At 43.6% G+C, this 17,341-nt stretch overlaps 1 protein-coding gene across 1 annotated transcript; it reads right to left on the reverse strand.

Moving 5' to 3' along the window:
- Positions 1-460: 460 nt before the first annotated feature.
- Positions 461-16,842, reverse strand: gna15.1 (guanine nucleotide binding protein (G protein), alpha 15 (Gq class), tandem duplicate 1). The gene is made up of 8 exons (XM_071533533.1): positions 16,656-16,842; positions 16,051-16,212; positions 12,718-12,902; positions 11,863-12,017; positions 9,623-9,751; positions 8,348-8,477; positions 6,671-6,824; positions 461-4,173 (listed from the first exon to the last, which is right to left on the reverse strand). Exons 2-8 carry the CDS (start codon positions 16,199-16,201, stop codon positions 3,968-3,970), a joined length of 1,110 nt encoding a protein of 369 aa, XP_071389634.1. The 5' UTR covers positions 16,202-16,212; positions 16,656-16,842; the 3' UTR covers positions 461-3,967.
- Positions 16,843-17,341: the final 499 nt, after the last annotated feature.

A 17,341-nucleotide genomic window follows, 5' to 3' on the forward strand; every position in this document is an offset into this window, starting at 1 on the left:
GGGTAAGACATTAATATTGTCTGGAAAGCAGGTTACTTCTATTTTCAGGATAGAAGAGTCGGATAGGGGAAACAACTAGCATCTGGGTAAAACCTGAACTGCCCTCTGCTTCCAGCTTTATCTGTCAAATCTGCAGTCTCCAGACTCCAAACAGGCAATATGGTATGGCTTTTCTCCTTTCTGGCTGTGGCACACACCTGTGTTTAGAGGAATTCTCAGGCCGTACCTTGGACACACACACACACATGCACACACCTGTTTATGGAAATAAACGTGGCACGGAAAAATCCTGTGTCGTATTTGTCAAACAGTGGGTCATAAAGAGCGTGTGATTGAATCCTGTGAGAAGCTGTTTGTCTGACTGACACAACCCAAACACATCGGTGACAGCCAGTCAATCAGACTCGCTCCAGCCATCATGGGCAGGGAAGACAAACACCAAGCAGAGGAGAGTGCGTTGAAAAGTTTGTTTTTAATTCTAACTGGAAAAAAACAATATTTGCCCACTTCCTCCACCCAAGCCTACACAAAATAATTCACTGTCACCATATGAGAGTTCTCCCAATGCCGAAAAAGTAAAATATCTTGCATACAAATTCTCTAGTCACAGTTTATGTGCTGTCGCTAAACAATATAAAACAAGTACAGCAGAGTTCAAAAAGCATTCAAAAGTCCAGCAGTTATTAGCAATATTCTGGTTTAACAAATGTACAGAAAATATATACATTCGTCTTTGAAGGCATCCTACAGACCCATGGTGTACAACAATATAACTACCGCATCTGAGTAGAGATCAAAACACATTATCTACAATTACAAAACAGCAGCCAAACCATATAACAGACACGGCGTGAGCTAATGTTAGCTTTCCCCATCAAGGTTACTTAAATAAATGAACTTCAGTGTAATTTTCCACTCAACACACACTCAACATCCAGTGACGCATGCATGGGTCAGACTCTCATTCTTAGGATCTGTATTATTAAATTCCCCTCTCTACACACAGATATAAATAGGACACTCAGAGATTGGGTTTACACTGGCACTTCAAATTAATATTCCTCGCCCATAACCCAGATCTCTTGTTGGCTTTATCCCTGTTTCAACATCAGTGATTGAACTGGCAGTGTGAATCGAGCCGTTTTCTCACGGGCCAAACAAGTCTCAAGTGTAATTCCTGACCTTTTAAAAATTGTTATTATTGATGCAGCCCCCAACTGTGATTTGTATTCGCATTTCTGGTATTGATTTTAATTAACTTAAGTGTATTAATCGTATCCTTAGAGTAGCTGAGAGTTATTATGAACACACTGAGTGAAGGACAAAGCTTTCAAAACAAACACTGAGCCTGACATAAATATTGAATGGAGAATGGATGAAGATAATGGCGGAGGCCCTTTCTGAACCACAGACTGTGACTCAGCTAGTTCAGAAAGTCCGGTGAAAAGTTTTATTCCAAAATGAGGTATCTAAAAATTTAGACGATTAATCTTGCAAAATTGCTGTTGGTGTCGGCTTTATGTGGAAACTGCAAATGGAGTATTATTGAATTTATTTGTTGACGTGAGTACAAAACAGAAACATTTTATAGGGTATGATCTATTGTATTGTGGAGATACTGATTAATAAACATCAAAGAACATTTTCCCAGTATGTTATAGCATTTTGGACTGAAACAATTCATGCTGCCATCTGATCACTCCGAACAGTAAGAGATAAAATAGAAGATGACAGCAGTGATGTGCAAGTTAGTCGCGTTTACAGATCTGCTAATCAGGGAATCTGCCCTTTGCTGTGCATCCAACTAAGGTTTCTTAAAAGCTGCAGAGAAACAAAACAGCTCTGGTTAGCTGGTAGGGATTCAGTGTCTTGCTCAGGAGCACTTCAGCAGGGTGGATGCATGCCGACAAGGGGGTTGAACCCTTCTCCGCTTGAAGGACAGATTCCCTAATCATCGTACCTAGCAGCTCAGCTTCTCTTAAAGCCAACCCATCTCATGTATCGAATAGTGTAATGATTCAATGAAATGGCTATATTTTGAAAAATGTTTTCTCTGTGGTGAAAAAGCAGACACTTTTCTGTACAGCACAGTCTAATGTATCTTCACCTCAGACACGCACATTGATTAGTTGAAGTACTGGGGGGAAAAAACAGAATGAAAATATGCTAGAAAAAAAACTTTTTTTTGAGTAGGTGTTGGAAATCTCCCATAGTTGAAGTATGCAGTTTGTACAAAGCATTTTAAAACCATTTTAGGTGATTCTCTATATTTACTGTTTTGTGCATCCTTGCTTGTGCTGGCTGTAGAACAAACTGCACCTCATGAAAAGAAAAAAACGGATTTACTTCATTCAACATTCCAGAGGGGGGTTCGATTTGAAAGCTTTCAAAGCATAAGGAGAAAACCCCTCCCCTTTTATCACATGCAGAGCCATAGCACAGCACTTGAGCATAAACAAGTGATAAATAAATACTGCGATTTCTGTTACCCTCAACTGCTTCCACTGTAGCAGATGGCAGCTGCGAGTTGTGCGTGAACTTTCACACACTGGAGAGAGAGAGAGGGAGGGAGGGGGAGAGAGAGAGAGAGAGAGAGACAGAGAGAGAGAGAGAGAGAGAAAGAAAGAGAGAGACGGAGGGAGGGGGAGAGAGAGAGAGAGAAAGAGAGAGAGAGGGAGAGAGAGAGAGAGAGAGAGAGAGAAAGAAAGAGAGAGGGAGGGAGGGGGAGAGAGAGAGAGAGATGGAGAGAGAGAGAGAGAGACAAAGAAAGAGAGCAAGAGGGAGAGCGGCACCTTGATTTACACCTTAATCAGTGCGAACAACGACACCAATTAAATACATGCTAAACAGAGACTGTAACAGGTGGAGGTAAAGATCATATTGCAATATGAGGTGATCATATCACCTCATGCTGTTGTTGCACACGCGCTACTGTGGCAGTTAAATAATCTCTGTACGCATGACAGTTGATACAGACTGTGGCCCTGTGCTGCAAAACCTTGTTGAATATAGATAATGACATCTATGACATATTGCCCAGGTAAGATAACGGTAATCAATAGGGCTGGCACACTGACAGGTGTGCGATCTTTTGAAACACTGTGATAACACCGCAGACTCTGTAGTGACATGGATCATAGAAAACAAATTCACTGATTCACTGATTTCCAACCAAGCACAGTGTAAGAGTGTGGACTATGCAACTCATGCATTTCCATTTACATATAATGGAACCTTATGTGTTTATTTTCGTGTGTGTACGGGAGTGTGTGTGCATACGTGTGTGCAGGCATGCGTGTACATGTGTGTATTCAGGCAGTAGTGAATGAGTGTGTGTATTTGTGTGTGTGTGTGTGTGTGTGTGTGTGTGTGTGTGTGTGGGCATGTGTGCCGATGCGGGGCCCCCTCTCCACTTGTAAAAGTCATTATTCCCTTAATGGCGATGCAGCACTTCATGGCATCTCTGGTCCTGGTTCAATTATGGATCCATTCAGCCACTGTGTCGCCCAGCCACTTCTACATCATGAAAAACAGAAACAAACGGGACAAAAGATGCTGGGTGGGAGAACTGCGGCTGATTACTAGTTAGAAGCTCCTTGTTTGCGAGTCAGAGTCTTATCTGTCCGTGGCGTCCGATCTCCCAGAACGCCCCTCCCCCCCCGTCTCGTCCGTCCTAGATGGGAGGAAGAGGAGAGAAGAGTAGAACCTCGTCCCTCCTTTCTCCACCCGCTCCTTCATGTAGATCTGTTGAGGAAGAGGAGGAGGAGAAGGAGTGGAGAGCAGGATGAAGGATGGCAGCGGTCTGATTGTTTTGAGGGAGAATTACTTCATATTCGTGCTACTTCACATTTTCATGTGGAAAAGAGCCGACGTTTCGGTCAGCAGGCCTTCACTGGAGTCTTCCAGTCCAGAACCTCCACCCTCCGTCCTTCCACCTCCCCCCCTGTTCTCCACCGGTGAGTCGAGTTCAGATGACTCCGTAGTCCCTGAGAGACTTGAGCAGCACGGTGTCCTTGACGTCGCTGAAGACCCGGCGGATGTTGCTGGTGTCGGTGGCGCAGGTGAAGTGCGGGTAAAGAGTCTTCCTCTCCTCCCTCTTGTCGCGGCTGAGCGCCTGCTGCTCGTACATCTTGCGGATGTAGTTCTTGGCGTCCTCCGCGTCCCGCCTCTTGCCTGTGGTGACATGGGTGAGGTGCAGGTGAGGGGTGGTGGGAGCGGGACAAACGAGGAGAGGAAGAGATTTGGAGTGGGGCAGGAGAAGGAGGACATAGTATAAGGGGTGAGAGAGAAGAGAGAAGAATTTTAGCTCTTATTTAACCAGGCAAATTGATTAGACTAGATTAGATTAGATTAGATTAGATTAGATTAGATTAGATTAACTATTATGTCCTCAATGAGGCAAGCTGTTGTGCAGAGCAAAAACACACAATTACAATCAACAGTCGGGGTATTTAGTCAATCTTACTTCAGCAATCCTTCCACACTTATCACAAGACAAACAATACTTAAAGCTGCATTAGACAAGCTATTATACAAGCTATTGTACACCCATCTTGCCAGCCTAAATCACAAAGTGGGACTGCATTAGAGAAGAGAGTCCCATGCCCACTAACTGAGACCCCATAGATTCCCCCTATCTGCCCAAATGAAAGCTGCCCACAGCTGAACTTGGTGCGGTCATCTACCATCTACAGCCAATCAGATTTCTGCACTTCCTCTTTGCTTCCCTACCGATGTGATTGTGTTTCATGAACAATAGTTCCAGCTGACAAGTGCAAAACAGACAAGTTGATTGCAGCCATTCAAAGCTTCCCAGTTCTCTACTTTTATTTGAAAGACTACAGGAATAAACATCTCAATAAAGATGCTTGGAGAATGGTTGCAGTTTTTTCTGTTTATTTTCAGTTTATGCTACCTAATTAGCGCTTGGTAACTAGCTAGCTATGTTCAGTCATCAAAACATTGTAACGCTATGACAGGCAATACCAAAGCAGCAGAAAATACACTATTTGCCTGTTTACAACTTTGTAGCTGCAGATCACTACATAGATGCAATGGGAGCCTCTTGCACCGCCAACAAACCATCATAATTCTCTCTGGTATTCTCTCACAGTGTGAACACGGGTCAAGAGAATATTCTTATTTACAACAGCAGCCTGTTGTCGTAGCTGCAGCCGGAGGGTTACACACAGTAACCCAAAGGAATACATTACATTATACTTTATCTGTCATGGCAACATTAGCAACCCCTGGAGCGGCTAGTGGCTGCAATTGTTATACAGAAAGTTCAGATTTGTCGTTAAGGTTAAATGGCCAGCAAGGAGCTTGACACCATATGAGTCATTATTTCGCCCTGCTGATGCTGATGGTGGAGCACAGTGGGCTTCCAGCACGCTGTTCCCCCAGTGCAGGCACACACACACACACACACACACACACACACACACACAGGGGTGGGGTGGTGGGGCAGGCCACGTAAGGAGCACGGTATTTATGGTTGCCATGGGTAACAGAGGTGGAGAGGTGTGTGTGTGTGGGGGGGGGGGTGCTGCTCTACTGCCTTCCACACTAGCAGAGCTGCAGCCACATCATTAGCCACGCCAAACACCTGGAAGCAACTCTGAGTCAATCATCTGCCTTACGGACAGCAAAGTGTGTGTGTGTGTGTGTGTGTGTGTGTGTGTGTGTGGGTGGGTGGGTGGGTGGTGGGGTGCAGTGGTTGGGTGAGAGGTTGAGGGAGGGTGACAAAAAGAGAAAGAGACAATCAATTGAAGAAAGAAAGAAAGAAACAAAGGAAGAAACAAAGAAAGAAACAAACAAACAAAGAACAAATGAAAGGAAGAGGAAAAGGAAGAAAGGGAAAAAACTAAGCAAGCAAGCCAGACAGAAACAGACAGGCAGAAACATCCACTACTGTAAAGAGCATAATGCTGCTGGCCGGCGAAGCAGGAGAAGCTCTCCTGTTTAGAGACACTGCCGGGAAAAGCACTGGGACTGAAATCACTTTGCAAATTACTTGTTACAGTGTTACAGGCTCTGTGTTATTTCCATTGGGTGCAATAGGCTGGTGGAGATAGCTGCATGAAAAGCACACCAGCTAACAGACAACAACATCACACACCCACAGACAACACACCCACACATGTTAATGCACACGCACACACTGTGGAGGCTTGTTAAGACTACACACACACACATACACACACGCACGCACGCACACACACACACACGCACACACACACTAGCTACACACTAGCACAACTACACTACACACAAGCATTTACCTTCACCACTACATTCGCCATCGCATTTTTCCTAGTTCATCAAATTAGGCTATTATTTTAATAGAGCCTAGCTATAAACCACACACACACACACACACACACACACACACATATATAAACAAACATACTTCCACATCTAGCTTCATTAACAGTGTATACGGCAGGCGGGTGTGTTTACAGGGTGCTTATGCCTCTTGTCTGCTGCCATTGATTGCACTTCCATAGACTTCTACATGAAAACATTCACACCCACACACACACACACACACACACACAATCATTCATCAAGCCAGCCACCTCCACACACACATACAGACACACACAGACACACACAGACACACACAGACACACACACACACACACACACACACACACACACAGCTCACCTGTGAAGCCGGGGAAGTACTTCTGCAGGTCAGAGGTCTGGATCTTGTCGGCCAGGATGTCGGTCTTGTTGAGGAAGAGGATGATGGAGGTGTTGAGGAACCAGGGGGAGTGGATGGTGGTGTAGAACAGAGCCAGGCTCTCATGCATTCGGTTCTGGAGGGAGAGAGAGAGAGAGAGAGAGAGAGAGAGAGAGAGAGAGAATGAGAGAGAGAAAATCAGATATGATACTAGAGGCTGCAGCACACAACTATTTTGAGATTGATATAGGAGAAGAGGAGAGGGAGCAAGGGAGAGAGAAAGAAAGCGAGAGATAGAGAGAGAGAGAGAGAGAGAGAGAGAGGGAGAGAGAGAGAGAGAGAGAGAGAGAGAGAGATGGGTAGACAAAGTGTGAGTAGCAGCGTAGCAGTGCAGTGAGTCCTGGGGGGATGATTTGGATGGGTGAGGTGGATGAAACGAAGAGAGAAAAGGTGTTTTTTTGTTTGAGTTGGGTATAGCTAGACAAAAGTGTAAGCAGTACTGCAGTGAGTTTTTTCGGGAGCGAAAGGACGGATTTGGATGGTTGAGGAGGAAAAGGAGAGAGGGCCAGGAAAAGAGGAAGAGGGGAGCGTTAAGAGAGGAGGAGGGAGTTTATGGGGGGTATGGAGCACATGGGGTTCACTGTGGAGGTTAATGAATGTGTTGGCAGACTAAAAAAAGTGGCCAGGAGAGATAAACAGCTTAGTGAGGAGAGGGAAAGGGAGGACAGCATGAGCGGGAGGGAAGGAGGGATGGATGGACAGAAGCCGACGGAGGGCTGGAGCGGGTAAGGAATTAGAGGGGGAGCGTGTTTCCTTGTGCAACAGTGAGACCTGTTGGTGGAGTGCGGTGGTGAGAGCCGTTTGGCGAGGCAGAGGTCGACTTGAATAATACTGACTGGCAGGGAGAAAGAAAAACACTCCTCAGGCCATGGATCAGCAGAGAGGCAGGCAGACAGACAGAAAGAGAGAGAGAGAGAGAGAGAGAGAGATAAACAGACAGACAGACAGGCAGAGAGTTAGAAACAGACAGTCAGGAGGAGAGACAGACAAGAAAGGCTGGCAAAGAGATAGAAAGGCAGAAAGGTGGACAATCAGGTAGATGGAAGATGGGTAGATATACAGATAGAAAGACAGATAGATAGATAGATAGATAGATAGATAGATAGATAGATAGATAGAAAGGGCAGATTAACATGATGGGTGGAGGGAGGGGGTGCAAAGGTAGACAAAATACCTCATAAGCAGTTTGACCACATTAAATGATTTTGCTGTTTTTGTGAGCAATATCCCTGCAATTCTGGTACTGACAATTTGGCCTCATATTGCTTTGAAAGCTCCCATATAAAAGTGATGATTGTCTGACTTCTTTTAAAGCTGACACACACTGCTAATTGGCATTCAAATTAGTGTGGCCCCCCTGCTGCCTTTGTGATTGTGATTTAGTTACTTCAAAGTTAAAGTCCCCTTTTCATGTTGCATTCCTGTTATTTTGTCCACCCTCTGTAGGGGAAGACAGATGGGCAGACAGATAACTTTCTGTAGACACACACACACACGCACACACACACACACACACACACACACACACACACACACGCACACGCACACGCACACGCACACACACACACACACACACACATAGAGACATAGGGCTCTCACATCAGTCTCTCTCTCCTCCAGGACCTGGTCGTACTCGCTGAGGGAGGCCAGGAAGATGAGGGAGGTGACGTTCTCAAAACAGTGAATCCACTTCCGACGCTCCGACTTCTGACCGCCCACATCCACAATCCTGTCGGGGGCCGGAGGAGAGGAGGCAAGGAGGGAGGCAAGGAGGGAAGGGAAGGAAGAATAAAAGAAAAAAAGACAGAGAGAAAAGTTATGGGAGGGATTCAAATCTGCTTTTTTTTTAGCGTTTATTCATTCAGGTAAGGGTTTTGATCCCTGCTGTACTTGGCATCGATTAAGTCCCAAACATTCACATCCAGTACAGCCACAGACACCGACTAATGGCCTCTTTGGAAAGTGCCTTGCTCATGGGTTTTGTAGTTGTAGAGGGAGGGGACAGCATGCCACACTCACTGACCCCTCCTGGATTTTCCCAGCAAGTATAGGGATTCATACTGGCGACCAATCACAATCCGCTGGTGCCGTCCCTATTTACAGTAGGATACAAGCTCTCTCATCTGCGTTCTTTCTAGTCTCACCATCTCTTTTTCTCTCTCAACCACACACACACACAGCTGTTTAGGTCCTACTAAGCTGAGGCTGTCTGTCAGCGGAGTAGAGGTGTAGCTAACACTAACAGACTATCTGCCATAACCCCTCCTACATGCTGTCACATGGGAAAACTCTTTTTCCACAGTTCACTGTGAATCCTAATGCAAATGAAGTGTGTCAAGCATGTGGCCTAAACTAATGCTTGTGACCACAATTGATTATTCTATAAAACCACCAAATAAAGAGTTCCTTTCCAACACACAATATATCAATTTGGGGAAAATAGTCCTGAGGTCCATCATTCAGTCTCATTTTGTCATCAAGGACTTATGGTCAACTATCCTTTAAAAAAGTAACATAAGTTGTCTTGATTCTGTGCTCTCTATCCTTTTGAAAGCGTAGATGTTTTGTCAAATGGTTGATGTCTCATTTTGGACTGAAAATGTATTTTGGTGTTTTGTCTGTTGAGCTCAGTCAGAGCCCACTCTGCTCAATACCAACACGTTTAAAAAAGCCCACAGAGTGACACCTCACTTCCTGGCAAGGGCTTTGTATGACAGCAATTGGAAACGTGATCCAGCTGCGTCCGAACGGGCACGGGCAGACAAAGCCTCCGCCAGAGTCAATAGTATTTTTTCACAATGCGGTGAATGAATGGCGCCGGTCTTACACTGGCCCCCGTGACAGGCTGGTAATCTGAGTGTGGGCGCTGGCTACCTGAGCGTGATGGTCTTGATGTTGAAGGCGTAGTCGTGGATGCCCGTGGTGGGGAATCGAACTCGCAGCACATCCTGGTCGGTGGGGATGTAGTCTGGAGCGGCGATGCGGTCCAGATGAGTCATGTAGCTAAGAGAGAGAAGAGGAAAAAAGGGGGAGAGAAAGGGAGAGAGAGAGGAGAGAGAAAGAGAGAGAGCATGATAAATTGGTGATAGTTTCTATGTTGTATGATAATGCTGAAAGCTCTATTTCTCCTGACTCCAATCTCCAATTTTAGTGATTTTCATATTCTAACTTCTAACTAACAAATGAAGGATTCCTGGGTTGAGAAAATTCTCTGACCTGGCACTTGGGTTTATGAAACACTGTCAAAACCAATTAGATTAACTCAAAATTGCATTGTTGTCAAGCTAAAAACAAGGCTGCTGAAAGGTCGACATGTTAGAAATGTGAGGTTTTCACCCAACAACAGGGGTTTGTAGGTATTGCTTGCGTTTACATCACATTCAGCCTCGGCTGTGTGAAAACGGACTGAGGCGAGGGGAGATATAAGATGAATTAGTGATGAAAAAAAATAAAAAAAAACAATGATGAAAAACACAGGATGGGTGTGGAGTGAGTCCATATCACCCTGTGTACAGATGACTGCTTTGTGGCTCATGTTGATACATCCTGTCATTAGATAAATGTTGACTGACTGCCTCTTATCATGCACACACTGTGATGATTGAGCTGCTTGGTAAACACAGAGCAGAGCAGCGATAGAAAGAGAGAAAACAGAGACAGGCTGAGCTGATACTTTGTTCTACGGTCAATTACATATTTTGAGCATAAGGTTTAATGTAACTGATTTCATATTGAGAAAAAAGATTGCGTTTGAAGTCTGATCATGAAGTCAGAAATTGGAAAGAGAGTACTTTGTGTTGCTCTGCTTTATGTCTTTTTTATGACTATGTTACCACTTTCAAAGCTGATTAATGTAGCCCGCCTCACAAGATGGTTGGCTGCGTTCTCGCAGGGTCTGTCATCAACTGGTGGTTTCAACATGGCTGAGAAATGGATGTATACTGCACAATCTGTAAAGGACTAGCGCCCTCCAGTGGACTGAGTGGATAATACAAAATATACAGCTTATTAGGAGAGTGCTGCCATAATAAATGGGTTGTTACTTTCTTACCAAGCTGCAAAGCTGGTATTCATCATAATTTTCACCTAAAAAGTTAATTAAAAACCTTGTGCCTCACTGGATAAATATCCCAACCCTAACTTAGAGAACCCTAACCCTAACAGAGATTTAAAAAATATATATATCTTTATGGTTTGACCTAATGCATGTAGGCTATAAAATGTTGAGAAGACTTGGTGTAGACGAGACCACAAAGACACTCTATGCAGTGCAAAAATGTAATGTCCATCTTAGTAGTGTAATATCCTGATTGGTCTGAAAGTCCTTTTTTTTTTTCTTAAAACAAGTGAAAAAATCAATCATTTATCAACCAAAAAGTGGAGCTGTATCCTTTATTTTAAGATTTTGCCATCTGTTCCAACAAAATTCTTTTAAAGTTTAAGTTGCACTAAAACAAATTAAATTATCTCACACCATTGCCATATTTTTTTCACTTGTTTTAACAAAAAACATTTTAAATCTTAAGTCACACAAGATTAAACCACTTGTGTGAAGACGGACATTTTATGTGTCCACTTATTACTTTGGGTATGTAGGGCAGTGGTTCTCAACGTGGGGTCCGGGGACCACCAGGGGTCCTTGAGGGCATTCCAGGGGGTCCCCAGCAAATTGATGAAGTGTTAAACTTCCTTATTTTGTCATTTTAGAATTATTATGTGGCCTATTTTCATCATTTTATTTTCAACTATTTTCAATTTATAGTGATTAGAATAACTATTTTGATCATAGTTTCACTGTTATCTCTCTACCTACAGTACAGATAGTCATGGAATTCTGGACAAAATCATATCTGACAATAAATATATTCTCAGATTTGGGTCCGTCTCATCAAATGGGGGTCCGTGGCTCTAATGTGGACTAAAGTAGGGGTCTTTGATATGAAAAAGGTTGAGAACCACTGATGTAGGGTATGCAATGCACACATCCATTTAACAAATAAAAAAAAGCATTTTAAATCTTAAGTAACACAAGATTAAATCAGTTGTGCGAAGATGGATGTTTTTGCTGTGTGGCCACTCATTACTGTGGCTCCCTCTACACTGCAGCTACTCACTACTCGGTGGAGTCCAGCAGCTGGTACTCGCGGCGGCGGCCGTAGCAGACCCGGATGCCCGAGTCGGCCCAGAGGCGTCGGATGGCGTCCACATAGCCCCGGTCCAGCTGGGTCACCTGCACCGTGTCCACGTCCTGCAGCCACTTAGCACACATCTGAGGACAGGGGGACACACACCACATGTCAGGAGGTTTTATGCTAAACTGCAACTCAAGTGTTTGTAACATTTGCCAATACACTGGATCTGATAATTAGGATTCCTTCTGTTATTAAACTAGGGTGAGCGTCTGTGTAGAAACCTGACATGCAGGCTAGAGGAACGGGCGGTGGATGAGAGTCGGCCTGTCATCGGGGGCCTTTAATTAGGCCCACAACATCTGCAGGGCTCAAGTGTGTGTGTGTGTGTGTGTGTGTGTGTCCTGATGGTGAGGATGACGGTATTCCAAGTTTCTATTTATACTGAAAATATGCCAGCATGCATGTGTGTGTGTGTGTGTTTCTGTGCCTGTGAGTTCAATGCCTCTTGTTTTATGCGGGCATAAACCAATGATTCAAATGAGAGTACGTGCCTGTCTGTGCCTGTCTGTGTGTGTGTGTGTGTGTGTGTGCCCATATACCCGCACACTCGTATTCATGTCTGTTTGTGTGTGTGTGTGTGTGTGTGTGTGTGTGTGTATGTGCGCCTGGGTGCGTCCTTGTGTGTTGCTGTTTGTTTTTAACTTGCCTTTTGTTTTATCTCTTTTTGTAAAGCACTGTGTAACACTTGTTTTGAAAAGTGCTATATAAATAAAGCATTACTTTCTTACTACACACATATGTACACAGTGTGCGTGTGCCTGTGTGTGCGAGTCTGACCTCGTTCTCTGGGTTGGAGTAGGGGATTTTCAGGCTGGTCATGGCTCCTGTCATGGCCTTGATGGCGGTGAAGATGTTCTGGAAGATACATTTAGCGAAGGCCTTTCTCTCCTCCTCTGAGAAGCCTCTTCCGTGGATGATCCTCATCTGTCGGATGAAGGTGGTTTTACCGCTCTCCCCGGTGCCTGAGGCGACACACAGGAGAGTAACAATAAGAACTTTTATAAAGTGCTTGGCAGAGAGTGAGACAAACAAGGCACAAAACACAAACAGTAACACAAATAGAAGGGCAACAACATGATTAAAAACATTTAACACAATTACTTAAAAGCAAGTCTATGAAAGTGTGTCCTGAGAAGTGATTTGAAAGAAGACACAGACTTTGCCAGCCTAATTTCCTCAGGCAGGCCGTTCCACAGAGTATGGGCACTAATGGCAAATGCCTCTTCACCTTTTGCTTTCTAGACTGAGAAACGGCCCGAAGATCTCAGGCTGTGCTCTGGGCCACATGGGGTTAAAAGGTCTGAAATACTAGCTAGGCACCAGGCCTTTAAAAGTGATCAGTAAAATCTTCAGATCATATCTTCAGACAGATAAACAGTGTAGTTAATTTATAACTGTTTGGGTCAAGGTATGACCTATGTTAATATTTGAATTTGGTTGGGCTGACTTTGTTGTGATTTTGGAGGTGTGGGTTGATGGGTCCCGTGGGGAGGGGGGGGTGGGGACTTGAGTGTATGTTTATGAGTATGTAGGTGTATGTGGTTTTTGTGTTTTTGTTTTCTTGTGTTTGTGTGTAAAAAAAGCAAAATGGCTGATAAAAATTTGATCACAAAAAAAAAGATAAAGAGTGTAGGGAAGCGAGGATTGTGATAACAACTCTAGATGTGGTACCTAACATTCTGTATAAGCTGGAGGCGTGAGAGGGGCTTTTAACTGAGGAATAGAGAGAGTGAAGTGTGTGTGTGCTTGCTGAGTTGTATTGAGATCTAATCTGCCCAACAAAAACAGATTACCTCTCAATGCTTTGAACTCCTGGCTCTACAGATACTTACAGTTTCCCCTCGAAATTCACCTTAAGAAGCTTCAAAGTTAGGAAGAAAAAAAAAATTCTCCATACTGTACGACAATGTCACATACATATTCTGTATCTGCTCGTTCCAACGCTTCATTGAAGCTATATCACACTTATACTGAGTGAAATATTCAAACCCAAGATGGTATTTTTTATGGCTGCACATTACATCAAATGGAAAAGATCTAGATGTCTTGTGCATCATTTTCATACACATTTCCCTGTAATTCAGCATGACATATTAGGCATCTTTGTAAACCTCTGGATCTTGACTAGAATTTAAAATAAAGTTCTGTGGGTTTGAGCAAAGCTTTGCCGTGAATCATGCGTTTGTAATGACGGCGACTGGCAGGGTGGGAGAGGTTGAAGTGGCACCCTAACGTTTGGTCTTGAGGTTAAACAGCAACCAACATGTTGCTCTTTGAATCCCTAATACAAACATTTGAATGTAGGCGGACAATTGAATTCTACATCTATGTGTCATAGTGAGGCGAGAGACTCAACCCTAAAAGTTATTACGCGAACACAAAATGAATAACAGCTTGATGCAATTTACCGTAAAATCTGAACTGAACCGAGGAACTAATGGGAAATTATTTTGTAGTTTGGGAAAAGAATAATGGGAAAAGATCCAAATGTCTCTCTTGTGTAACATATTTTCTGTTGATGTACAGTATGTCTTTCTATTGATATTCCTCTAAAGAAAATAAAGCCTGTAGCATTCCAGTAAACCATTGCCTTTAAATGATTAATTACTTAATTTATTGGCTGATTCAGACATTCCTTATTCATTCATTCATTCACTGGCAAAGAGGATTATGACTCAAATCAAGGCTGCCCTTATCTGGCTTCCAACAACATTATCATTGTGTCATGTTGATGCTGCCACAGATGTAACACTGCAGTTGTTACAGCATCATTTCACAGCTAATTACACGCTTAAAGTGCGAGACGACGGTGTAAAAGCCCTGACAGGTCGACCTCCACTAAACCACAAAGCATTCAGGACTCGACTGACAGGTGTTGTGGAACTGGAAGTTACCCTGCTGCTAGATGCTGATTTTCTCTCTGCTGTTCATTTCCCACCCGGTGTGATTAAGGTTAAACTTTAAGGAACCGGTAGAAATGAAAAGAAAGAGGAAAACTTGATTTGCATTATTTCATATTTTCACTCCACTGTTATGTTCATATTCCTTGTTTTAATTAACGTCTGGCATTTTATTGCTTACCTTATTGGGTTTTATTGTTTTATTGTTTGTAAAGCACTTTGTAACACTGTTTTGTGCGCTAATAAATGAATGTTTTCTTATTACTATACATAACAGGTTGCCTTTGTTGTATACTGCTCCTGTCGTACACATGTACAGAGAGGAGCCGAGGCCACAGTGCAACACCACAACAAGCAGGGATTAGGTGGCATCTTCAAAGGGAAACACACTCTCAGCTACACTTTCCTGAAATTCCTCAACAAGTTTTTCAGAAGCTCTTAAGGAAGAACGAAATCCGTCCTATGACACCAAACGGATGCCTCAAATGTTTGAAAATGTGTTTTATGGGCAGTCCTGGTCCTGCACATACTGTATATTAGACATTTTGATTTTTATACAGGAAATATGACTGTAAATATTTCTTTCAGCAATATCACACAATGCAATTCGATAGTGTCAATAGATTGCATCATGCTCTATCTCTATAACTCAAAACTGACAAAACAACTGATATAGGGGAAATTTGGGGAGATGTAAAGATGTAAAACCATCAAGTTAATTTCAACAGAATTTCCCTTTGAACCAACTTCATCTTGATAAGCCCTTATGCCTGACATCTAGGCACAACTGACTTGACAGAAGTGTCAAAGCAAAACACTGATGCTATGCAAGTTACTAAAAACTGAGACATCAAACAAGCTGTAAAGTATACTGTAGGTTTCAGTGCTGCACCTCTCTCCTCCCTTTCTTTGTTTAGCCTGAGCTCTTACCAATCCCTGTCTGCTCCATTCTTTGCATTCTCACATGTTGACACATGCTTTTCATAGCTTTCTCTCTGCTCTGACTGTAAAATGGGCCACGCAATTTTAATTTGCAGGCCATGTGTTCCCTAAGTGTCTACACTTATTAACAGATCAGGATGTCAGTATGATCGGCTCTTAAATTAACAGTTCTTTGCCTGTTTCCATCATCTAAAACAAACTGTTGACAAACTGTTGTGAGCCCAGACAGCTATGTATCGAGTACAGCTGAGGTGTTACAGTTACTGACCTAGGAGCAGGACTTTTATTTCCTTTCGTTCCCTCTTCTTCTGCTGGTGGAGGATCCTCTGGATTTCTTTGTCCACGGCGATAGTCCTCCTCTCATCCTCGGTCAGACAGCACACACAGGTGCGATGGCACCACTGCCAGCAGCCATCCATGGCCAAAACCGCTGAAATCAATTAGTTAATAAATAATCAGCCATAATGAGGCGATAACGATTGACAATACAGTCATTGTCAAGTGCGCCCAATTGATGTTATTATTTTTTTTCTGTCTCCATAATCCATCAGGCTTCCCAGAATTTGTTTTAACACGCCCGTGCTACTCCTGGAAATCCCCCGTGAATGTTGTTGCTGGAGAACGTGATCATTGCACAGCTACACACCGAGTCCTGAGGAGGTTAATTTTAGCCAACGTTTCATCTTTTAACCCACTGTAACAGATGGGCTTTACATTATGAGCTCCTATGTCAATTATCACTGCAAACTGCCTGGCCCTCTACAAAGCATTCATGTGGTTGAGCGAACTTTTCTAATTCAGCCTGTTGGTTCACATAAGACAAGAAGAGCTTGGAAATTACGAGCAGAAAACAGTATCGGTATTGTTCGTTACCTTCAATCACTTTGTCACACTCCTCGGAAATGAGCAGAGAGACACTTTGATTGCTTGTCGCGGTCCATTTCCCAGCGTGCCCACCATCCACTGACACCCACACCTCTCCCCACCTGCGCAAATACTGCCGTTCACGCGCAGAAATAACTGCCTTATTGATGCGGCGTTGAAACACTTTTCAAGTCAGACTAAACGACCTGCTCCTCGGAAAAGTCCACCGCCTCTACAGTAGAATATGCAGGGTATGTAGTTTGGTGAAAACACGCTCGGCACTGCCAAAGGAATGCGCCCTGGGTGACTGCTGCGTCAAGCTGGCGAGAGGCAACCAGGAAAACCAGGAAGTTGGGCGATTTGGCCCTTAAATCAACAACAACCGCAACAACAGTCATAGTCATAATCAAGTATAATAATAATTGGCTGGTGTGACTCCACTTTTCTGGAGTTTGACAAAGGAGATGGAAGTAGATTTCATTAAGAAGCCTGGTGTGGAAGTGGATATAGACTAGTGGATTGGTATGGGAACCGTCTTCTATAGCAGTGGTTCTCAACGTGGGGTCCAGGGACCACCAGGGTTCCTTGAGGGGGTCAGTAGTAGTAGTAGTAGTAGTAGTAGTAGTAGTAGTAGTAGTAATTTATTTCGGTCCTTTTTAACAATTTTAACAAATCCAAAATGTATGTACATAGAA

This window comes from Centroberyx affinis, unplaced genomic scaffold (genome assembly GCF_046629955.1).
Source record: "Centroberyx affinis isolate AG114_WGS23_722 - 3 ecotype Tasmania unplaced genomic scaffold, CSIRO-AGI_Caff_v1 ptg002373l_1, whole genome shotgun sequence".
NCBI classification, from domain to species: domain Eukaryota; kingdom Metazoa; phylum Chordata; class Actinopteri; order Beryciformes; family Berycidae; genus Centroberyx; species Centroberyx affinis.

Excerpts from the sequence above, each read along its gene's own strand:
- gna15.1 (XM_071533533.1), bottom strand. The coding sequence starts at position 16,201 with ATGGATGGCTGCTGGCAGTGGTGCCATCGCACCTGTGTGTGCTGTCTG. Across the intron at positions 12,018-12,717 it reads ACTCCAACCCAGAGAACGAG|ATGTGTGCTAAGTGGCTGCA; the intron begins GTCAGACTCGCA and ends CCCTGTCCTCAG. Across the intron at positions 9,752-11,862 it reads CTGCTGGACTCCACCGAGTA|CTACATGACTCATCTGGACC; the intron begins GTGAGTAGCTGC and ends TCTCTCTCTTAG.